The sequence below is a fragment of the Sapajus apella genome, unplaced genomic scaffold (genome assembly GCF_009761245.1).
Source record: "Sapajus apella isolate SASKATOON/1434 unplaced genomic scaffold, GSC_monkey_1.0 scaffold32, whole genome shotgun sequence".
Classification (NCBI taxonomy): domain Eukaryota; kingdom Metazoa; phylum Chordata; class Mammalia; order Primates; family Cebidae; genus Sapajus; species Sapajus apella.
In genome coordinates this window covers 19,365,475-19,387,191 of record NW_022436972.1, presented here as the reverse complement: position 1 = coordinate 19,387,191, position 21,717 = coordinate 19,365,475, and the positions used below count along the sequence as shown (strand labels likewise).

General features: G+C 38.8%; 1 protein-coding gene across 7 annotated transcripts in view; it reads left to right on the top strand.

Annotated features, from left to right (window-relative positions):
- LRCH1 (leucine rich repeats and calponin homology domain containing 1) overlaps nt 1–21,717 on the top strand; it is a 210,684-nt gene that overhangs the window by 169,797 nt on the left and 19,170 nt on the right. For 4 of the 7 annotated variants that reach the window (XM_032294692.1, XM_032294693.1, XM_032294691.1 and 1 more), the window contains exons 15-17: nt 88–160; nt 10,961–11,070; nt 16,883–17,020. In XM_032294692.1, coding sequence (XP_032150583.1) covers nt 88–160; nt 10,961–11,070; nt 16,883–17,020 — 321 coding nt within the window. Of the gene's footprint in view, nt 1–87; nt 161–3,147; nt 3,253–10,960; nt 11,071–16,882; nt 17,021–21,717 lie in introns of all 7 variants that reach the window. The other 3 variants (XM_032294688.1, XM_032294686.1, XM_032294687.1) reach the window with 1 other exon arrangement.

The following is a 21,717-nucleotide window of genomic DNA, read 5'->3' as shown; positions in this document are numbered from 1 at the left end:
ACGTTCCTTGAACACAGAAAAACCCTGTACATAGTTCTTCTGTTTACCCCTTTTTTTTCCTAATTTTCTTTCTTTACAATACCACAGATTAGAGAGAACTCTCCTGCAGTCTCTCCTACCACAAACAGCACAGCTCCATTTGGTCTGAAGCCTCGATCAGGTAAATGAAAACCTCAGCTCATTCTTACACTAAATAACTCATAGCTTTCTCTTGAGCCTTTTAAGTGTATGCATTATCAATGTGCACATCCCTGTCAGTTCTGAGCTGAAATCCTGGCATCTATAGCTAGGGAGGCCAGAGTTTGTAGCTTTGTTTTCAGTGAATCAGCTAAGTTCATATTATCAGTAGCGGATATCCTGTCTTCGTTTGAATCAGAGCAAAGAAAAAAAGGTGGTGGGAGCATGTAACGGGGAAGAAATACTCTATTGATTTTTTTTTACCTAAGGAAGATAAAATAGCTGCCCTTTGGCCCCAGTGGTTCCTGGTGCTCGGCTGAGTTAAGGGGCAACCTGCCTCTGGAAAAGTGACTCCTTTCTGAGACATCCTCATTTGCTTTCTGAGCCTGGTAGGTTCTGTGTGTTTACTCACATAACAGGGTGGTCATTTCAAGGCTTGCATGAGTGGTCAGGAGTATTTTTTAAAAAGTCTTTTGAGAAAGCATTCTGCTTATATTACCTCTTTTATTTTAATTTGTTATTAGTTTATTTCCAAAAGTAAATTATAGCGATGTACACAATAATGGTTGCTTTTCAAAAGAAGGACTCTGCATAGAAAAATCTGATTCTTCTGGTTTCTCCATTTATTTGAAGTTCTGGTGCTACTCTTCCTTCTTTTATGTCTTTCTTTGTTTTAACATTTTTAACTCTGATATTTAGTCTACACTTACCACTCATGCTTTTAAGTAAGTGCTAATAAAGAACTCAGACACCTTTAAGTAAAAGCTGGTAAGGAACTCAGATCTTCTTGAGTTCTCCAGTAAAGCATTTTGAACAACAGTAGAGGTTATTCATGTGTATATTTTGCAAAAAGGCACCCACAGGAAAAACAACGATGATTCTCTAATAAAGGAAATGTTTTTCATTCTTGGGGCAGGTTGATTGATGGGTAACAAGTGGCCAGGTGTAATGGTTTCCTGGCAGTTTGAATGGGCCATAGGAAAAAAGCCATTTGAGAAAGTGCATGAGTGTGACAAGAGTTAGCGAGTGTTTTATGGAGAGCCAAATTGTACATGAAATAAAACTCAAATGGCTAGCCTTCTCACGTTTGGAACTAAGCAAATGTGATCAGTTCTGGGCTGAGGCCCTTGGCTGGGTTTTCATTTCCACGGTCTTGGTTGTGTCCTGGGAGGAATGGAGGTGAGTTCAGGCACACCTCCTCTGTGCCTTCAGTGACAACCTGCCAGGAGACTTACTCTACACACTGAGGACCTCATATTGAGCTGCAGACTGTCTTAATCCTCACAGTCAGTTTTACACAATTTAAAAATACGGTATGATTAAGCAAATCAGAAGTTGAATGGATCTTCGAAGAATGATATTCTTTTGAATGTACAACTTGCAATTTAGTTGTAGAATTATTTTGGTGACTTTTTAATTCCTTTTATGGAGTCCAAACGCAACTTATTACAGTTAGGGTTTACATTGTACTGGCGCTGTTGAACCATTTCACATTCTTTGTAGCGGTGAAAAATAAATGGAGCTTTTATTTTGAACAGCAGAAAACAAAGTTAATTTTCTCTCCAAGCTTCCAGTCTTTCTGTAATGCTGACTAACCAATGCGGAAATTGTTCTTGTTGTTGAAAGCTCTCTGGAGTTCGGTTGCTGTAAATAATGCTATTTATCTTCAGGAACATCAAGTGACATGTTGGAACTTTACAAAACTTGCATTATGTATGGGGATTTTTTTTTCATTTTATTTAATAATTTTAAAATATTATAGTGTATATGCTTAAATGTGGTTTTACCATTTTCTGGAAAATAATATAGACAGTAATTTTAACTGGAAAGCATATAGTTTTAAAAGATAGAAACCATTTTTGATCAAGTAGCTTTAGAATACTTAAAGCCATTTAATTTTTATTTTGAAATTATATGGATTTATGTGATTTCTGTGTTATAAATAAAAACAGACTGCTCAAATTAGCAAGTTGAAATAAGAACTTAGATTCTTAAAGTAGGCTGACAGTTTCCTTCAAAACAAACATTTCTTTCTGTGTTTTCCTCCCAGACAAAGACAACTGCTCACACCCAAATATTTATTTCTAGAACTATGTCTGCTTATTCTACTGGCCCTTGCCTTATGTTTGAATTAAAAATTATATAGATTTTCCTAAATATGAAATTGCCATATGGATATTTAGTGCAAAAATAAGAGTCGTTATTTCATAAATGACCAACTCAGAAGTTCTTGAAATTGATGGATCTCTGTTGGTTAATTGGATTTGTTGTTAAATAGACTGTACTAGTGTCCAACATTTTTTGTTTTATTGTTTTTTAACTGAGCAATATTGAAAACAGCATTGAGAGGTATGTCCAGGATCGAGAAAAGAATTAGCTAAATTCAGCTATCAGTAAAGCATGCCAATAGACCTACAGATGTCTTTAAAAAGAAATTTTATATTGCTTTGGAGAAAAAAAATCACTAATGGTAAACAATGATTTTATAATAGTTTTATTTCTAAATAATAGGTATATTTACATATTAAGCTTTATCTTATTTGACCAATTTTTTGGGGGAAATCGTATTTGCTAAGATGGTTAGTTTTTTAGAAAGTCTTTGAGAAAGGTATCTGGCAGGTCTTTTGCTTTTTGTCTACCTAACCTATGGGCACCCTTTCTTTCTGCTGACCTGATTCGTTAGTACTCTAAGTCTGTGGGCTTGCAGAACTGTTAAGATTAACAATATGAACTGCATGCAAAGTGTATGATTGATGGGTACTAACACTCAGTTTTTATCATTCTTTTTATTCCATGCACCATCTTTCATTCTTCTCCTATATTGTGCATTTGAAATTAAACCCCATATAAATGAAATCCACTCTTCATTTCCATGCAAACCCTATGCCATTTGTGAAATGCTGCTGCCCCTTTGGTTTTTCCTGGTCCTTGTGCAACTGTACGCGGACTGGCTCTCTGGCTCCCCTGCAGACCCAGCCCTCATTCTTCCTCCTATCTCCTTCAACACACTTACACAGGCACAGACATGGGACAGCTCTAGCTACAGTGTTCCATCTGAAGGAGACAGTGACAATGGTAGGTGGCTTTGTACCTCTTCTCCAATGTTCTCATTAATCAGCCAATGCGTATATTGAATATTCATCTCTGTGAAGCTAAAGATAGAGCATATTCACCTGCATGCTTGGTACAGGAAATAATGTATAAACCTGGAAAGTGAAGTCCAGAAAAGTGCATGTGGATTGTTCTCTAGCAGTTTGTCAATCTCCAGTTTAATTAACTTGACTATTCTGGATTTGGGGAAGGCATTATAATACTTTCTTTTCTACCCTTTTCTGCTTGGGTTTTTTGGTTTGTTTGCTTGTTTACAAATATTTGGGGTTTGCACACTTGGATTATCTCTGCTTGTTCCTGCATCTAAACTAAATGGTTCTAGAGCTTGATATTGTATTATTTATGCTTACCATGTGAGATTTCTAAGGTAATTAAAATGTACCATGGTTGATCCTAGAGTATTGCATTGAAAATAATGTTAATGTTGAGAAATCTCTAAAAATGAAGAGCAATGATTTGCCTTCTTTTTTTCCCAAATTATTGGCATGTTTTGACTTTTGATACCTTCTTGAGTATAAGTTCATCTTTTTGACTTTCAATAATAGTAACTTGGCCTGAGAATTGAATGTGTAAATGAAAAATCGAGGATACTCCGCTAGTATATATGTGAATATCTTTTAATTTTGAATTTTATGTAGCCTAAGAGACTACAATAAAATATAATTATTTAGATCTACATACCACCTATCTCTTAATCTCCACTCTAGTCTAAATTCATTCTAGTCTTTGAAATCTTCAGATTTTAAACATTTTACTTCAGAATACAAAGTCATTGCAGTTGAGTTAAGTGGAACAGAGAATGTGATTTATAGGGAATAGTAGTGAGGTACAGGGTCTAGCCCCAATGCAAACACAACGGGAAGATACATTTTCTGATAATATTTATCTTTTCATCTAAGTATGTTATATGTAATACCTGGAAAATATGTATATAAAACACTTGCTGTGATTTCTGGTTAAAATTCAACCAAAAATGCGTTTATAATTTCCTTATGGAGAAGGACAGTATATACTTTGGCAGAGTAGTTATACAAGGAATTTTAATATTTCATAGATTTCTAAATTTTTAAACTGACAATAAATAGGATTAAAAAGCAACAGTTATGAAACAAAAGGCCCTCCTTATACCATCCAGTTTTGAATTTTGGAAGTTGAAGAGGGTTAAATGGAAACTTTCTTGATAAACTTCTTTTTTACTTAAATTTTTTTTTTTGAATGGAGGAGGGAGGCATTTTTGTTTTTCAGAAAGCCTAGCTATTTATGTTGTTTAAAGGAAATAAAGCCTAGAATGAAAGATTTATGTGTGGTTGGTATTTCCTTAGGAATGATATCTGAAACCAACGAACTTTTTTTTAAGCTGGGAAAGAATTAGACTTCTTATGTAGCAGTAAAATTTCTATCTTTATAGATGAACGGCCTAAAACCAGAAAGGCGAGGTGAGCTGCCAGGGTCACACTATGGTGTAGAAGTGGAGGTGAAGCCACACCAGGGTTCCTAACTCTGGAATCATCTCTGCCACATCTACGTTCAGGCTGCCTTCATTTTAATAAAAATCCTGAAATTTCCATAGAAAATAATTATCGTGGAAATCCTTCTAAAAATAAAATAACCTTGCAATAGTTATTATTTTTTCGATGAGTAAAAATTCCAGGGATTCACATGCAGCTATTATATTGTACCACAAAAATAACAAAACCATTGTTTTCAATACTCATGGTTCAGTCAGTCATGTCAGATACTGACAGTTTTCCCTATTTGCAATTCGTCTCTACTGTGCCCTGGGCCACAGAAAATCTTCTGTGCAGAAATAGTCTTTGCAAATATTTGTTTAGGTTCCCAGATCTTTATCTTCATTTTCTTCATTCTAAACTTTGAAATGTGATTGGAATACATTTTTTAATGCTTTTTTTTTTTTTAAATTAAAGAAACTGCACTGTATGTTCACAGGTCTGTGAGCTAATGCTGGGAAAGGAACACAGACTACTTTTTATGTTGTTCTTACTGGTTCCTTTTAAGTAGAAGATCCTATTCAGGGGCCTCTCTTGGCATTTCAAAGCTGATTACATCAGTTTTGTTTCCTCATATTTTCTCCGTTATTTAACATTGGCTGCTATCTTTGTAAATAACCTTTATAAATAAACATCATCTTATTACCAGCTCAGCTTACCATAATGTAACTTGACTTTTATTTATACTTTTTAGTTACTATTTTTGGTAAAGTCGTCCTTTTCATGTCTTGCTCACTGTCTTGCTTTATGTAAAATTATCCTTTTATTTAAATTCTTTCAAATATTTATTCCCATTCTGTCTCATTTTAAATTCCCCACTTTCTCTAAAACATATTCTTCAAACAGATGTTTTTTTAAAAATGGCAAACTGGGTAGAAAGTCCTTGGGTATTTGAGGCCTCAAAGTCCCTAAAGTTCTGCCCCATAAGGTGGATGAAGGAGGTTGTGGAAGTTTGTCTGTAGGTTTTTCTGGACCCACCCCTGGAGATGGATGGGACAGCTCTAACCTCTGTTTTTAACCTGATAGCTTAACTTCTGCTTTTCCCCCGTTCTTGTGTCCTCTTACTGAACCTTTCCTCTTCACTTTGACATTAAGAACTGTTTCTATCTTTTTGGGGTCATATTTTCTCTTTTATTTGCAGTGAATTGATAGATGCTAATTTATACTTATTGAAAATTAATCTTTAAGTTATCACCAGAGAATGGATGAATGGACTAGTTTACATTAGTCTCTGAAATAACCATCCATCTTATGCCAATTTACGGATATTTTCCTTACATTTTTACAAGAATCTTGCGCTATAGGTGTTATTTTTCCCATTACAAAAATGAAGAAACTGAGAATATAAGGGGCTTTTTAGTGATTCTCAACTCTGGTTCTATATTAGAATCACCTGGGCGTTCTGTAAAACTATAGTCACTTAGGGCGCATAATCAGAAATGCTCATTTCTTTGGTGTAGCATTGAGTCTAAGTCCTGATCATTTGTTTCACTTTTTTTATGCGATATTATGTGGTGTTCAAGTAAGGTTGAAAGTCACTGGGTTAAGTAAATTGTCCAAGACCATGGAGAAGAAATGTGAGCATTCTGAGGACAGAGAATGTGTCTAATTCAATTTTAGGCGCCAGAAGTTAATGAATGAATCAGCTAGTGAGAATTCTGATTCACAGTAGCCTGGATCTAAAGCTCATGATATTTTTCAAAGCCAAGATAATACTGTCTTTGAGTTTGTATATCTTAAACATCGTGTGCAGTTCAGGTTCTTAACTTCCAAAGAGAAGTTAAGAGCTAAATTTTAAAACTTCATGTTTCCACAAAGAAGAAATCTCCTTTCATTGAGTTAAATTTAGGTATAAAAATTTTTTTATGAAGAGTGTATTTCATGCAATAATTAAATGATAAAGTGCATTTGGGCAATTTTTAGAACAGAAGACTTTCTTTGTTTGCTTAACCCAAAGACCTTCTCACAGCAAGTACATAAATGGTTTCTTGTACACATCCTTAAACATCTGTGAAGTGCGTGTTATGTGCTATGCGTGATGCTTGTTACTGTGGATGCAGCTCTGAAGAGACAGCCGAAATCTCTCTGCTTTCATTTCAGAGTCTAATGCATTCAGACCTGGAAACTAAATTTAGGAGATTATTCATAAGAGGAAAATCTCAGGTGACTGATTATCAGAATAGAATCATGTTTGCAGGGATGCTCTCCAAATAGACTGAGCTTTAAATGAGGGAGTGTTTGAAACACTTGTTTTGTTTACTCATTCAGCAAACTCATTCTGCTCAACTCACTGCTTTGTGGGGCAGGGGTAGAGGGTACAAGTACGAAATAGACATAAACGTTTACACATCCATAATGGAGTGAAATATCACTCTACTGTAAGACAGAAAGTGGTGAGTGCCATGGGACAGACACAGATAAAAAAATTTTATACGCTCACAGAAGACAGAGATTACTCCCAGCTCAGAGATGAGGATGGGGAAAACAGTGGAGGAAAAGGCAGAAAATAATGGAAAGCTCAGTGGAATTTGACCTATATCTATCTGCAAGGATGAATTCAATATTTTACATAAACATTTCATTATCCCCTGCAGGGTCCATGCTTACCTCTTTTGCTAAATAAATTACATATATGTGCAAATCTTTTCCATTTTAACTGTTATTTATGCCAGGCACAGTGGCTCACACATGTAATCCCAGCACTTTGGGAGGCTGAGGCAGGTGGATCACTTGAGGTCAGGAGTTCAAGACCAGCGTGGTCAACATGGTAAACCCCGTCTCTACTAAAAATACAAAAATTAGCCAGGTGTGATGGCAGCCGCCTGTAATCCCAGCTACTTGGGAGGCTGAGGCAGGAGAATCGCTTGAACCTGGAGACAGAGGTTGAAGTGAGCCAAGATTGTGCCACTGCACTCAAGCCTGGGCAACAGAGCGAGACTCCATATCAAAATAAATAAATAAATAAAAATTTATATAACATACAGTAATTAAACCATAGGCTTAGTTTAAGCAGAATTTATTTTTTTCTTTCATCTTAAATTGCCTACTTGGGCCAGGTACAGGGGCTCACACCTATACTCCCAGCACTTGGGGATCCGAGGCAGGAAGATCACTTGAGTCCAAGAGTTCGAGACCAGCCTGGGCAATATGGTGAAAACCTGCCTCTACAGCAAATACAGAAGTTAGCCAGGCATGGTGGCAGAGGCCTGTGGTCCCAGCTACTCGGGAGGCTGAGATGAGAGAATTGCGTGAGCCCAGGTGGTTAAGGTTGTAGCTAGCCGAGATTGCACCACTGCACTCCAGCCTAGGCAGGTGAGCGAGACTGTGTCCCCCAACTCCCTTGCCAAAAAACAGCCACCTACCTCTTCATCTCTTTCAACACACTCATAATACACACTCACTTGGCTCTCACCCTTCTTTTTTCGTATTTACACTTCAACAGTCACAGGAGCATTGGATTTGAAAAATACATGCTGACTTGGATGCTACTTCTTAATACTGTCTCATGGACTCAGGTTAAACTTTTATTCCTCTGGATTAAGTAAGGGCGCTCTTGAAATTTAGCGATATGAAAATTAAGGAAAACCAGAATAATTCTTTTGTAGATCAGTTTCCTGAAGCCTAGACCCAGACTGGTCACAGGATTTATTATTTAAATAGGACTTGAAAGAAAAGATAAAACTGCTGATAATTTAATCAGAGGCACTTTAATGGTCCCAGTGAAGTTATTCTGTCATAACAAACCCAGCAACATAAGCAAACACTTTTGTACTTGGTAGATTTATTATGAGCCTAAAGAGATTGCCTTAAGTTCTCTTATATGTCATAGTGACAAATACATTTAGAAAACTAATATAGGGATATAGTCATTATTTCTGATAATTTTATGTATATTTGAAGTGTTCATTTTAAAAAGTGTTCAAGTATTTTTTTAAAAACACTTTTTGTTTGCTTCACATTCATAGAGCAGATGCCCAGGCATGCATATTGTATTTTTAAGATACAAAGGAATGCAAAATCAAAAATGATCCCAGGAAAGTAAAACCCAGACACCATTTCATTATCCTGATACCTCACACAGGGCTCTAATAAGGCAATGTGGTGTTGAATAGAAAAGCTCATGGTTCATTTAACTTCCTGAAAGTTTCATATTCAGATTAAAACCTGCCAGTAAAAACATATTGAAAATATTATTAGATAAGATTACCCCCAGAAAAAACACAAAGGAAAATAACAGCTCCAAAGAAAACATTCAATTTGTTTCAGCGGTGTTGAGGCGCCCCTTGCTGGCCTATGTGTGTATTATCCAACTCTATCTGCATTCCTTGGCCTTTTTTTGGGGTAAATTTAGTGGTGCAAATTAGTTCTAGATTTTCTATTTTTATATATTTCTCTTTTTCGGTTTTGCTTGAAATTGCATCAGGTTTGATGTATTCTCCGATTTCTTCCGTGCATCCTAATTTGTCAGATTTGTCCTGTTCCCTTTTCTCTGTGAAGTTTTCAGGTCTCCCTGCCTGGTCACTGTGTCCTCCTTTTACTGACCTTGGCTTTACTTTTTAAATAATTGGTTCTACAGCCTGTGAGGTTTGGGTTTTGTGGGACTTGGCGACAACCCTCCTGTGACTGCCTGTGGCGTCCTTTGCCTGTGACTTCCCTCAGTGGCTTCCAGCAGAGGCCCCAGGCCACAAGCTGACTCCTCTCTGAGATTCCACAAGGTGACAGGCCTTGTGTACCATAAATCATCCTCTTTCTCCGTTAACTCTAAGTCAATGGTTTAAACTATGTCAACTTCTTCATCTTCTTACAGCATCAGAATGCTAGTTCTAACATCTTAGAACTAGTTTAGAAGGAAAATACTGAGATGTGAGGAGGAGAATGCATGTTCAAAGGCACAAATTGAGATTAAAATATGGTAGTTAGGCGAGCACAGGACTTTTGATTACACTGAGTTGACTCAGGTCTTGGCATGCAAAGTATTCTATTTGTAAATCATATTTAATTTCTAGAAATCTGAAATATTGAAATCGTTTCTAAAGTGGTCCATAGGAAATGTATGTCAGGGTGGAATAAAAATTGCACATTCTTTCTTATTCAACATTGTTTAAATTATTATGATTGAAACTTCTGCAATCGCAGTACGCCATGCAGCTTTCTCTGTGGTATGGATTTCTAACATTGGCATTCTCTGCCCAAAGTGTTCTGAAGGACTTTCCCTCCCCACCTCAATCTGAAAGTCTGTAGGATGGAGGAACCAGGGCTCTGAACAGCTCTTGGATCCATCGTATATGCAAGGAAAATTGACAGACTAGGATAAACGTCTCTAGGGAAAAAAAACCCTCAAGTTTAAATCTGCCCTGGGCTTAGTATCATTAAAAAATTAATTAAAACTCTTGCTGTAGTCTTCTCCAATACATAGAACTTTATTTACATTCTTGATTGGTCTCTAAAAGGTGTTTTCCTTGTAGAGGTAAGGGCATGTGTTTTCTCAGCTCATTTCAGAGGGAGCACTGCTGTTAGTTACTATTCTTGGAGGTTGTGACTTCAAGAACCTGAAGCCAACCATGAGCTCTTCAGCTACTTCTAATCTTGCCAGCCTTCCTAAAAGGAGTCCTTGCTCATCTCCAAAGAGCTAGCTTTTTAGATAGTCTGTCAGTGACAGTCTAGAAGGCAGAATTTTTCCTTTGTACCCTCAAATATGTAATCATCACTTAGTTCTTAACTCAGGCTTATGAAAAACTTTATGCCAACAAAAACATTAATTTGTGCTTATTTTTAATACATACAACTCTAGAGCCTTATTTGAAATAAATTATCTGAATTTAATGGAAGGATTGAGTGTAAATTAAAAATTAAAATGGAAACAGTGGGAAGATGAATGAAGCAGGACATGTCAGACAGGGGGCTTGGAATGATCCCAGTGACCCAAACATTGCCCTGGGTTCAGTTTATTATCACCGAAGAATACAACCTAGTATAATTTAAAATATAATCTCTTTTAAAATATTTGAGCCACGCTTTTCTTATGGATTTGGAATTTGTTTCTTTGAGTGGTAAATGAATTATTTTGGATAAATTAACATGCTGTTTGATTTGAACACGAATAGCCCTATGTGGCAACTTGGACAAGGCGCTACATAAAGGCATTTTTTCCCTTTCTATTATAGTGTTTCTAAGACCTCAGAGAAATTTGGAGTCTATAGACCCACAGTTTACAATCCGGAGGAAAATGGAGCAGATGAGAGAAGAGAAAGAGCTGGTGGAACAACTTCGTGAGGTACCCAAGAAACATTATGTAACTAAAGAAGAATTTTCAGAATTTAAGCAACATTCAATATTGTTGAAAATAGACTTTGAAACATTGCAAGCAATCCTAATTTCAGGTCTAGCCAGATCACTTTCTGACTGCTGGATATTGGGCAAGCCACTTAAAAACCCTGAGTCTGTTTCTTTATGTACTAAAAAAATGGTATGACCAGGCACAGTGGTTCACACCTAATCTCAGCACTTTGGGAGGTGTAGGTGGGCTGATCACTTAAGTCCAGGAGTTCAAGACCAACATGGGCAACATGTTGAATCCCGTCTCTACTGAGAATACAAAAATTAGCTGGGCATGGTAGCGTCTGCATGTAATCCTAGCTACCTGGGAGGCTGGGAGGCTAGGGTGGGAGGATCATTTGAGTCCAGGAATGCAAGGCCACAGTGAGCTATGATTGCACCACTTCACTTCAGCCTGGGTGACAAAAGTGAGACCTTGTCTCTTAAAAAAAGAAAAAAAAGTTTCCAGTTGACCTTAGTGGGGTTTTGTGAGGAATATGTGAAATGGTAGTAAATAAAAATAATACATATGTATCAGTGCTGGCACTATTACAATTCAGGTATACTTTAATGCCCTGTCATTTATTTACTTAATAATATTAAATTAATTTAATTTTAACTTTTGTTTTTATTTATGTATTTTTTGAGACAGAGTCTTGCTCTGTCACACAGGCTGGAGTGCAGTGGAACAATCTCAGTTCACTGCAACCTCTGCCTTCTGGGCTCAAGTGATCCTCCCAACTCAGCCTCCTGAGTAATTGAGATTATAGACGTGCTCCACCACACCCCCGTTAATTTTTGGTATTTTTTGTAGAAATGGGCTTCCCCATGTTGGTCAGGCTGGTCTCAAACTCCTGGACTCAAGTGATCTGCCCGCTTCGGCCTCCCAAAGTGTTGGGATTATAGGCATGAGCCACGATGCCCAGCCCAATTTTTATTTTTTAAGAGACAGAGTCTCTTTCTGTTGCCCAGACTAGAGTGCAGTGGTGTGATCACAGCTCACTCTAGCCTTGAACTTTTGGACTGAGCTACCCAAGTAGCTCAGCATAAATTATGGGTGCATGCCAATATCCCTGGCAATATTAATTTAAAAATGTTTATAGTTATCCTCAATTGTATCCCCAAACTGTCCAGAGATTTTAAATCAATTATCTAATAGGCAAACCATTTGAGTTTCTACCAAAGAGGAAGTCTTGTGCTGAGCGTCATTGAAGCTTTTAAGTTTGGAGACGGCAGGGACCATGACTGTCTTAGTCCTTGTCATATTTCTTAGTTCCCAGTGGGCACTCTGTAGGCGTTTGTCCACCTGCATGGTCTTTTTGTCTGGTTAGGAAGATCATAGATAAATATATCGAAGGTTAAATAACTACAATTATTGAGTCAGTCAGCAAGGAAGAAAACATTGGTAAACATTGGTATTAGCTATTAAAGCAATTAATTATGAATTGCTGTGTGAGTTTTTTATGTTCAAAAAGAAGTATCATAACTATGAACTAGAAGAGTCTAAGAAAGCTTCTTGACTAATAATGGAACAATCATTTGACCCTGCAATCCCATTACTGAGTATATATCCAGAGGAAATACATTGTTCTACCAAAAAGATACCTGTACTCATATGTCAATCACAGCACTATTCACACAAGCAAAGACAAGGGATCAACCCAGGCTTCCATCAACTGTGGATTGGATAAAGAAAATGTGGTACATATATACCATGGAATACTACACAACTATAAAAAAACAACAAAATCATCCTTTGCAGCAACATGGATGCAGCTGGAGGTCATTATCCTAAGCAAATTATTAAACAGAAAACCAAATACCACGTTCTCGCTTATAAGGCGGAGTAGGAGCAAAACACTGAGTATATGTGACACAAAGATGGAAACAGTAAACACTGGGAATTCCAAAAGGGGAGAGAGAGAGGGGCGAGGGTTGGAAAACTGCTTGCTGGGGACTATTTCACTGCTTAGGAGATAGGATCATTAGAAGCCCAAACCTCAGCATCACACAATACACCCATGTAACAAACCTGCACATGTACCCCCCAAATCTAAAATAAATTTTTTTTTAAAAAGAAAGGTTCTTGGAGGAGATAGATTTGATGTGAAATCTTCTTTCACTAGCAAATGTGAATTGACTGTTACTCTCTACCAGGCTGTATTCTAGGTGATGGATGTAGGAGAGAACAAAAAGGTCCCTGCTGTTCTGAAGCTTATAGTCCACTGGGAAGAAATAAGACAGAAACAAATAAATATACAGTTTCAGAGAGCAGTGAGTTCTACAGATGAGCAGTGAGCCCTATAAACTAAATATAGATTAAATTAAATCAGGCTAAGTCAGCATCTTTGTTATAGCAGATGATACTTTTTATATGGCTTAGCAAAAAGTCAGGAGGAAATAATTTTAAAAAGAACTCTTACCACCACTTTAAGCCACTGTGGTGGTTCAGCAAACACGAAGGGAAAGTTAGACCTCTGTCATCTGTCCAGACTGTCTACATGGGATGTAAACTGGAAAGGTGAACTTTATGAAATCTGTGCAAATAAGATCAGAAGCTGAGATATGGCCCTCAAGGAGTGATACCTTACAATTTCATCTTAAACATGAGTCATATTGATCATTTATGTCTTAATTTAGTGATGTAAAATTAGAGCCTCAAAGAGGGTCTGAAAAATTGTCCACACACAGGACCGTTCTGAAAGAAATTTAAATAACACTATGAGATGCACTGTTTTTCAAGTTTTCATTTATTAAAATCACCAAATTAAGTTATCCTTTCATAGGCTGTTATCCAGTTAAAAGGAGCTTCTATTGCAAAAGCTCTAGTTAAGGTTTGAAAACTGACTTCTCTACTTCTACTTCCAAGAGGACGGAGTAGGCATACTTTTCCCTATTCCTCCCACTAAATACACCTAAAACCCCCAGACATACATAAAACAAACATAAGAACATTCTGGAAGGTAGAGAGAAGAAGACAGACTAATTGGGGTCCTTGAGCTCCAGGGGACTTTGTTTTTGCCTCATGTATGCAGAGTTGGAGCTGAAGTCGCTGGGAACCCAGAAACAGTCATGGGCACAGACTTTAGAAAAACAGCAACAAAAGCCCGCTTTCTCTAACTGGATAACCAGCAAAGGGACAGCCTAGCAAGACACAAAATTGTAGACCATAAATGCTCTACTGCAGCTGAACACCACAGGAAATACCGTGGCCCCCACCTCAGCCACACCAGCAAAGGCTGAGTCAGGTGAAACTTCCACCCTTGCTGGGATGCTGTCAGAGAAGACCAAGCCAGCAGCCAGAGATTTCATCCCCACTGGTCAGTAAGGAACCTCATCTGCTCCCAGAGTTTCAGTGGAGACCACATGGGAATTCTGGATTCCTGCCCCCACCCAGCAGTAAGGAGGCACCTACCCCTGCCCCCTACTCCTTGGCCAACTGAGACCCAATGGGAAACTCAGATGCCTACATTCACCTGGCAGTAACAAGATGGTGGCCACCTTCCCCTGCTGAAGCAGCATCAAACAAACAAACAAACAAACAAAGCCAACTAAAACAGAGATTTAAATAGGATCCAGAGTCTCATAACATAATACAAAAATGTCCAGGTTTCCATTGAAAATCCCTTATCATTCCAAGGAGGAGGAAGATCTCAAACTGAAGGGGGAAAAAGCCAGTCTACAGATGACAACATTGATATAGCAGAGATGTTAGAATTATTTGACAGATACTTTAAACCAGCCATGATGAAAATGCTTCAATGAGCAATAAGGCACAGGTCAAAGGAAAGGAAGAGAATACCCCAGCAGAGAACTAGAGACTCTCAACAAAGAAATAGAAGACATAAAGAAAAACCAGGTTGGGTGTAGTGGCTCATGCTTGTAATCCCAGCATTTTGGGAGGCTGAAGCAGGCGGATCACGAGGTCAGCAGTTTGAGACCAGCCTGGCCAACATGGGGAAACACCATCTCTACTAAAAATACAAAAAAATTAGCCAGGCGTGGTGGTGCGCACCTGTAGTCCCAGCTACTTGGGAAGCCGAAGCAGGAGAATTGCTTGAACCCGGGAGGCAGAGGTGGCGGTAAGCCGAGACTGCACCATTGCACTCCAGCCTGGGTGACAGAGTAAGACTCTGTCTCAAGAAAAAAAAAAAAAAAAAGGAAATCTAGAGCTATAAAATACATTATTCAAAATAGCCCAGTGGATGGGCTCCACAGTGGAATGGAGATGATAAAGGAAAGAACTGGAATGAAACTGGAAGAGAGAACAATAGAAATCATCTAATCTGAGCAATAGAAAACAGATTGAAAAATCGGTGGATGGAGAGCCTCAGGGACCTGTGGGAGTGTAACAAATGATCCAACATTCGTGGCATGGAAGGCCCAGAAGGAAAGGAGAATGGGAGCAAGACGGAAGAGGAACTTGGGGGTGGGAAGGAAGGGGATGTGTCTATAATCTTTTTTCTTATTTTGAGACAGAGTCTGGCTTTATCATCCAGGCTGGAGTGCAGTGGTGCAACCTCAGCTTACTGCACCCTCTGCCTCCGGGGTTCAAGCGATTCTCTGGCTCAGCCTCCTGAGTAGCTGGGAGGGTGTGTCTATAAAAGGGATCCTTGTGCTGGTGGGAATGTTGTGTGTCTTGACTTTGTCAATGTCAATATCCTGGTTGTTTTGCAAGTTGTTACCATTGAAGGAAATTGGCCTAAGCGTACATGGAATCTCTCTGTATTAGCGCTTACAATTGCATATTAATCTAGAATTATCTCAAAAATCAAAAGTTTAATTTTTTAAAAGAAGGACAAAAACTGGTTTTCAATTAAAAATAGTCTAAGGGAAAAGCAATTTTTTTTTTTTTGAGACAGGGTCTCACTCTCTCAACTAGGTTGGGGTGCAGTGGCATGATCTCGGCTCACTGCAACCTGCACGTCCTGAGCTTAAGAGATCCTCCCACCTCAGTCCCCCAAGTAGCTGGGACCACAGGTGCATGTCACCACACCTAGCTAATTTTTTGTATTTTTGGTATTTTGCATTTTGTATTCAGGGTTTTGCCATGTTTCCCATCTGTTCTCAAACCCCTGAGCTCAGACAGCTGCCCACCTCCGCCTTTCAAAATGTTGGAGTTACAGGTGTGAGCCACCATGCCTGGCCTAAGAGAAAAGCATTTTTTTTTTTTTCAGTCGCCCAGATTGGAGTTGAGTGGTGCAATCTTGTCTCACTCAATCTCCGCCTTTCAGGTTCAAGTGATTCTCCTGTCTCAGCCTCTCAAATAGGTGGGATTACAGCTACACGCCACCACACCTGGCTAATTTTTGTATTTTTAGTAGAGACCGGGTTTCACCATCTTGGCCAGGCTGGTCTTAAACTCCTGACCTCAGGTGATCCGCCCACTGGGGACTCCCAAAGTGCTGGGATTATAGGCCTGAACCACTGTGCTCGGCCAGAGAAAAGCATTTCTTAATCTCTCTTCTGCCCCATGCAGACTGCCTGAACCAGTCAGATTTAGTTTTTATTTATCACACTCACAAAGTGATTCCATTATTCTATTCATTCTACTAATTAAAAGTTTTGCACTCAACCTAAATTTGTTTTTATAAAGAGGGATTTTGATACTGTTTGAAAAGGTGTAAATAATGTGAGTGTTTTCTAGGCATTGTTATCCTTATGCCCCATAATGAAATTAGTGCCTCAGTTCACAAATACCCATAGTTGCATTTGACCCACAGTTATCTCAGTGTTCATAGCAACTGGATTCCTTCTGATTTCCCCAACAGAGCATTGAGATGAGATTGAAGGTCAGTCTACACGAAGACCTGGGGGCAGCACTCATGGATGGCGTCGTCCTCTGCCATCTGGTCAACCACATCCGCCCACGGTCGGTGGCAAGCATCCATGTCCCATCACCAGCGGTTGTAAGTAACACCAAAGGGAAAGTAACTGACGTAAAACAGACTTTTAGGGGGCGATGCTGTTGGTTTAGGATGTCAATGGTGTCAGTAGGACCCTGCTCAAATCTTTTCCATTGGGCCCCAAACCATTGTAAGACAGAAAAGGAATGAAAGCATCATTTTCACTGTAAAATGAGAGACTGTTTAAAAATAAATACATAAATGACAGAGACATAATTTTATTTCAATATCGAGCAAATAGCTTGAAAGAACTTACTGACTGGGCACGGTGGCTCACGCCTGTAATCACAGCTCTTTGGGAGGCCAAGTAGGGTGGATCACTTGCACTCAGGAGTTGTATTTTTTGTAGAGACGGGTTCTGCCTCTGGCAAAAATAGAAAAATACAAAAATTAGTTGGGCATGGTGGCACACACTTGTGGTCCCAGCAATTCGGGAGGCTGAGGTGGGAGGATTGCTTGAGCCTAGGAGTTCAAGGTTGCAGTAAGCCATGATTCTGCCACTGCATTCCAGCCTGGTGACAGACGGAGACCCTGTCTCAAAAAAAAAAAAAAAAAAAAAAGAAAGAAAGAAAGAAAGAAAGAAAAGAAATTACTGATTGACTGCTACCTTTTAAGACTGTAGGAACATAAAAATTTCTCTTTTTCGAGGGGTTACTGAAACAGTGAGAAGTCTTTCAGAAAGCTTCTTTTGGTTGGTAACTGCTCCTCTAAATAGAATCTTTTTCCTCTATTCATATGGAGGATTTTAGGATAGCCCTGAAAAGATGTGAGTTCTATGAAAAACATTATAAATAACCTGTCAAGGAGTTGGTTAGCAGTCATGACTAACAATTTCTTGATCAGTCCCTGCACTCAAGGACTCATTGGTGATGCTGGGGAAATAGTGGGGCGGGGAACGTGAATGAGACTCCTTAATGCCCCCAAGTCCTCATCTCTGCTGTAGAGGACATAAAGTCTGCACTCAGCGTTCTCTTCCTAGATATCACAGCATGTTGTAAACTAGAAGAGAGCTATAGAGTCAGTTTATGGTTGTTCAGATGAAAGAGGAGGAATCACAGATAAACTTGTCCTTGAAGCCTACACAGGATTTATACAAATAGAGAAGAAAAGGCTGGGTGAGGTGGCTCATGCCTGTAATCCCAGTACTTTGGGAGGCTAAGGCAGGTGGATCACGAGTTTAGGAGTTCAAGACCAGCCTGGCCAAGATAGTGAAACCCCCGTCTCTACTAAAACTACAAAAATTAGCCGGGTGTGATAGCAGGTGCCTGTAATCCCAGCTACTTGTGAGGCTGAGACAGGAGAATTGCTTGAACCTGGGCGGCAGAGGTTGCAGTGAGCTGAGATTGCACCACAGCACTGCAGCCTGGGCGACAGAGTGAGACTCCATCTCAAAAACGAAACAAACAAAAAACAGAGAACAAAGAATCTCTGCTGACCCTTTTTGCTGTTTGGTAGAAAAGGCAGAAGAATTTAGGGGTTAAGAATGTAAGGTTTGGATTGAAATTCCAGATCCTTCTAAAAGCTATACAACTTTGGGCAAGAGATTCATCCTCTCTTTAATTTATATAATGGAAATGTTCTTGTGAGTATGAAATAAGAAACTCCATGTAATATACACATGTATTTAAGCCATTGTTATCATTAGTGTTAATATGGCACATTTTCAAAATTTGGAGCCCCATAAGCGTGCAATGTTCATAAAATGTGAGAGAGTCGGTGTGCTGGGCTGAAGCTCCTGTGAAGCTCCTCTGTCCTCTCCCGTCCCCAGGAATGCCTCACAGTGGCGTTATTTGTCCTACTTTCTTTCCTCTTGGCAGCAGTAAAAATTAGCTGAAGACCTTATTTCATCTGTTTCTTATCTGTCATATTGAACATACTTTTTTCTTTCAAAGGTTCAAGCACTTTTTTAGCCTCAGAAACATAGTGGGGACAACAAGACCAATTTGTCTTCTTTTTCAAATCTACCTCCGGCAGCCTTAATGTAGGACAGTAAATTCTGTTCCATAATCCAATATGAACCTCTCCAGTATCTTTTACGAATGAGGTCCAAACTGCCATAAAGTCATTTGAGCCTTGTACCAGATTGTCATTTAATAATTTTTCCCAAATGATGAAAGAGACACCACAGATGCCGTAGCCCTCAATTTCAGTGTACAATGATCATTTTACAAGATGCAAGAGGACATTTGGAATTGTGTACCCATTTATGTTTATCTTCAGGAAAAATGCTACATTGTTTTAGAAATCTTTTGGTTTTCACCTTTTTTCTTTTTTTAAATAAAAATTTAAAAAATAAACAATAGGAAACAGTGAATGACTGGTAAAAAAGAGAAAATAAAGGAAAGCAAAAGAAAAACAAATCACTTTATTCTCCTACCCCAAAACAGTCACTGCTGCTCTTACCATCATGTCTTCTTTACTATAATCAGTTTTTGTAAAATTAAGTTGGTTTTTAATTATGAGCTTCTCCTATAGACTAGTAATTTTTAAATGTATTATTGAAACCTAAATATTTCCCCATGTCATTAAAATTCTCTTATTTTTTTTTTGTTTGTTTGTTTTTTTGGAGGCAGAGTCTCCTCTGTCACCCAGGCTGGAGTGCAGTGGCACAATCTTGGCTCACTACAACCTCTGCCTCCAGGGTTCAAGCGTGCCTCAACCTCCCAAGTAGCTGGGATTACGTGTGCCCGCCACCACGCCCAGCTAATTTTTGTATTTTTAGTAGAGATGGGATTTTACCATGTTGGCCAGGCTGGTCTCAAACTCCTGACCTCAAGTGATCTGCCTATCTTGGCCTCCCAAAGTGCTAGGATTATAGGTGGGAGCCACCACGCCCAGCCTAAAACTTCATAAATACCTATTTGATTAACTATAACATATTTTAGCCTGTTTTATTATATTGCAGTTTTCCTTTTTAGAAATGCAATTTGTTTCTAAATGTCCACTTCTATCTAAATGTCCAATTATCAAAAATTCTTCAACAAGCGTCTTGAAGCCCTTTTGGGCCAGGCCCAGCCACGCCGTAGCCATAAAACCTGCTTTCCTTCTCTCTTCTCTGCCGTTGCTCTCTTCCCCAGGCTCGGCACAGGCATCTCCCTTTGCTTAGAAAGCCGTGCTTCACCTACCCCCCAAAATCTTGACCCTTCAGCACCACTAGCTCCCTTTCCTTCTCTGTTTCAGCATTCAGAAGGCTCAACCTCTCAACCTCTTAGAACTGGGTTTCTTCCTTTGTTCATTTTCCCTCACACCAACCCCATCACAACTAAGAACTTCCTGTATTATACTGTACTTTCCTTTAGCTTGCTAATATTTCCAGCTCCAGTAGAGCTAAGTGAGCCTGGGGATTTTGTCTTTGTCTCCACAGATGTATCTTTAGCACCAAGTTTAGTATCTGACCTGTAGTAAAGCAATAAATGCAATCGTATCTGCCAGCAGCAAAGGATGAGTGCACCTTTTCTACCAGTATTATCACCAGCAAAAGCATTCTAATTCTTCATTCATGAAGCTAATATTGTCCATTTTTTATGCCAAGCTGAGGGAATACAGTAGTGAACAAAATCACTATCATTGTCAATATGCTTAGAGACTGTTCCTTAGAAAAATGAATTTCTTCAGTCTCTGACAATTTGATAAGCAAAATATTGGCATCCCAATTGGTATAATGGGTATAATTTTTAACTATTGGACCAGTGGTGAGGTTGAAGCTTTAACCATTTTGTTTGTCACAAGTACTTTTCTACCTGAAGCTAAGTAACAATCTTAGAAGATGCCCTCCCTCACTCCCAAAAAGGGAGAATTATCTTTCTGTACCTTGAAACACACTCTCCATTAACTTCTTGGGGCTGCCCTACATATTTGGGATGATGTTGGACATCTTTGGAGTTTCGGAAAAGACTCAGCTGAGTCGTAAGTAAGTGAAGGAAGACAATGGGCCTAGAGGATCAGAGACAAACGCTAGGGTCTCAGCGTGATGAAATGCCTCTTGGCACCTTCATATATGAGCCTGCCAGGTCCGTGACCTATTCTTCTGTTATCTTCATGTTATGTTCCTCAGGTCTGTTCCTTCTATTTGCACAAGGATTAATGCAGTGATCTTGCCCTAAAACATGCCAGGGGGTGGGCAGAACTATCCAAGTGGCTGCTGGTGACGTTTTTGTAGGGCCCCTGTGAGGGGTGTGACTTCCTCCCTAATTAACATAGAGAATATTTGTTTAGCCTTCAACCTAAATTGTTTCACAGGGCAACAGGCTTCTTTCTGTTTTGGGCAGGGTTTTTCTTTTCGTATTTAATAAATGCTGTACAAATTAGATTTTGGTGATCGTTGCTTTGTGCCACTGTAAGATGGAATCACATCATTCTCCCTATTAGCAGGACAAGGCCAGTCTTTGTCACAGTGGCTCCTCCACCTACATGGTTGGAATCAGTCATGTCTCTTTACCTTCTTTCCTAAGGAAAATAGCAGAGGAATATTACAATTTAGCAGCAAAGTGCTCAAAACGTCTCATGTAAAAAAAGTATAGTATATATGTGACGGGAAAGGTGATGTTTATGGTGTACTCTAGGTGAACTAAAACAGGTTATACAACAGTATGATCCCATAAAAACTATATATACGTGTATGTGTGTGTGCATATATATGAACATACACATATATACACATATATGCAGAAAATTTTGCAACATATACATCAGTGTATATA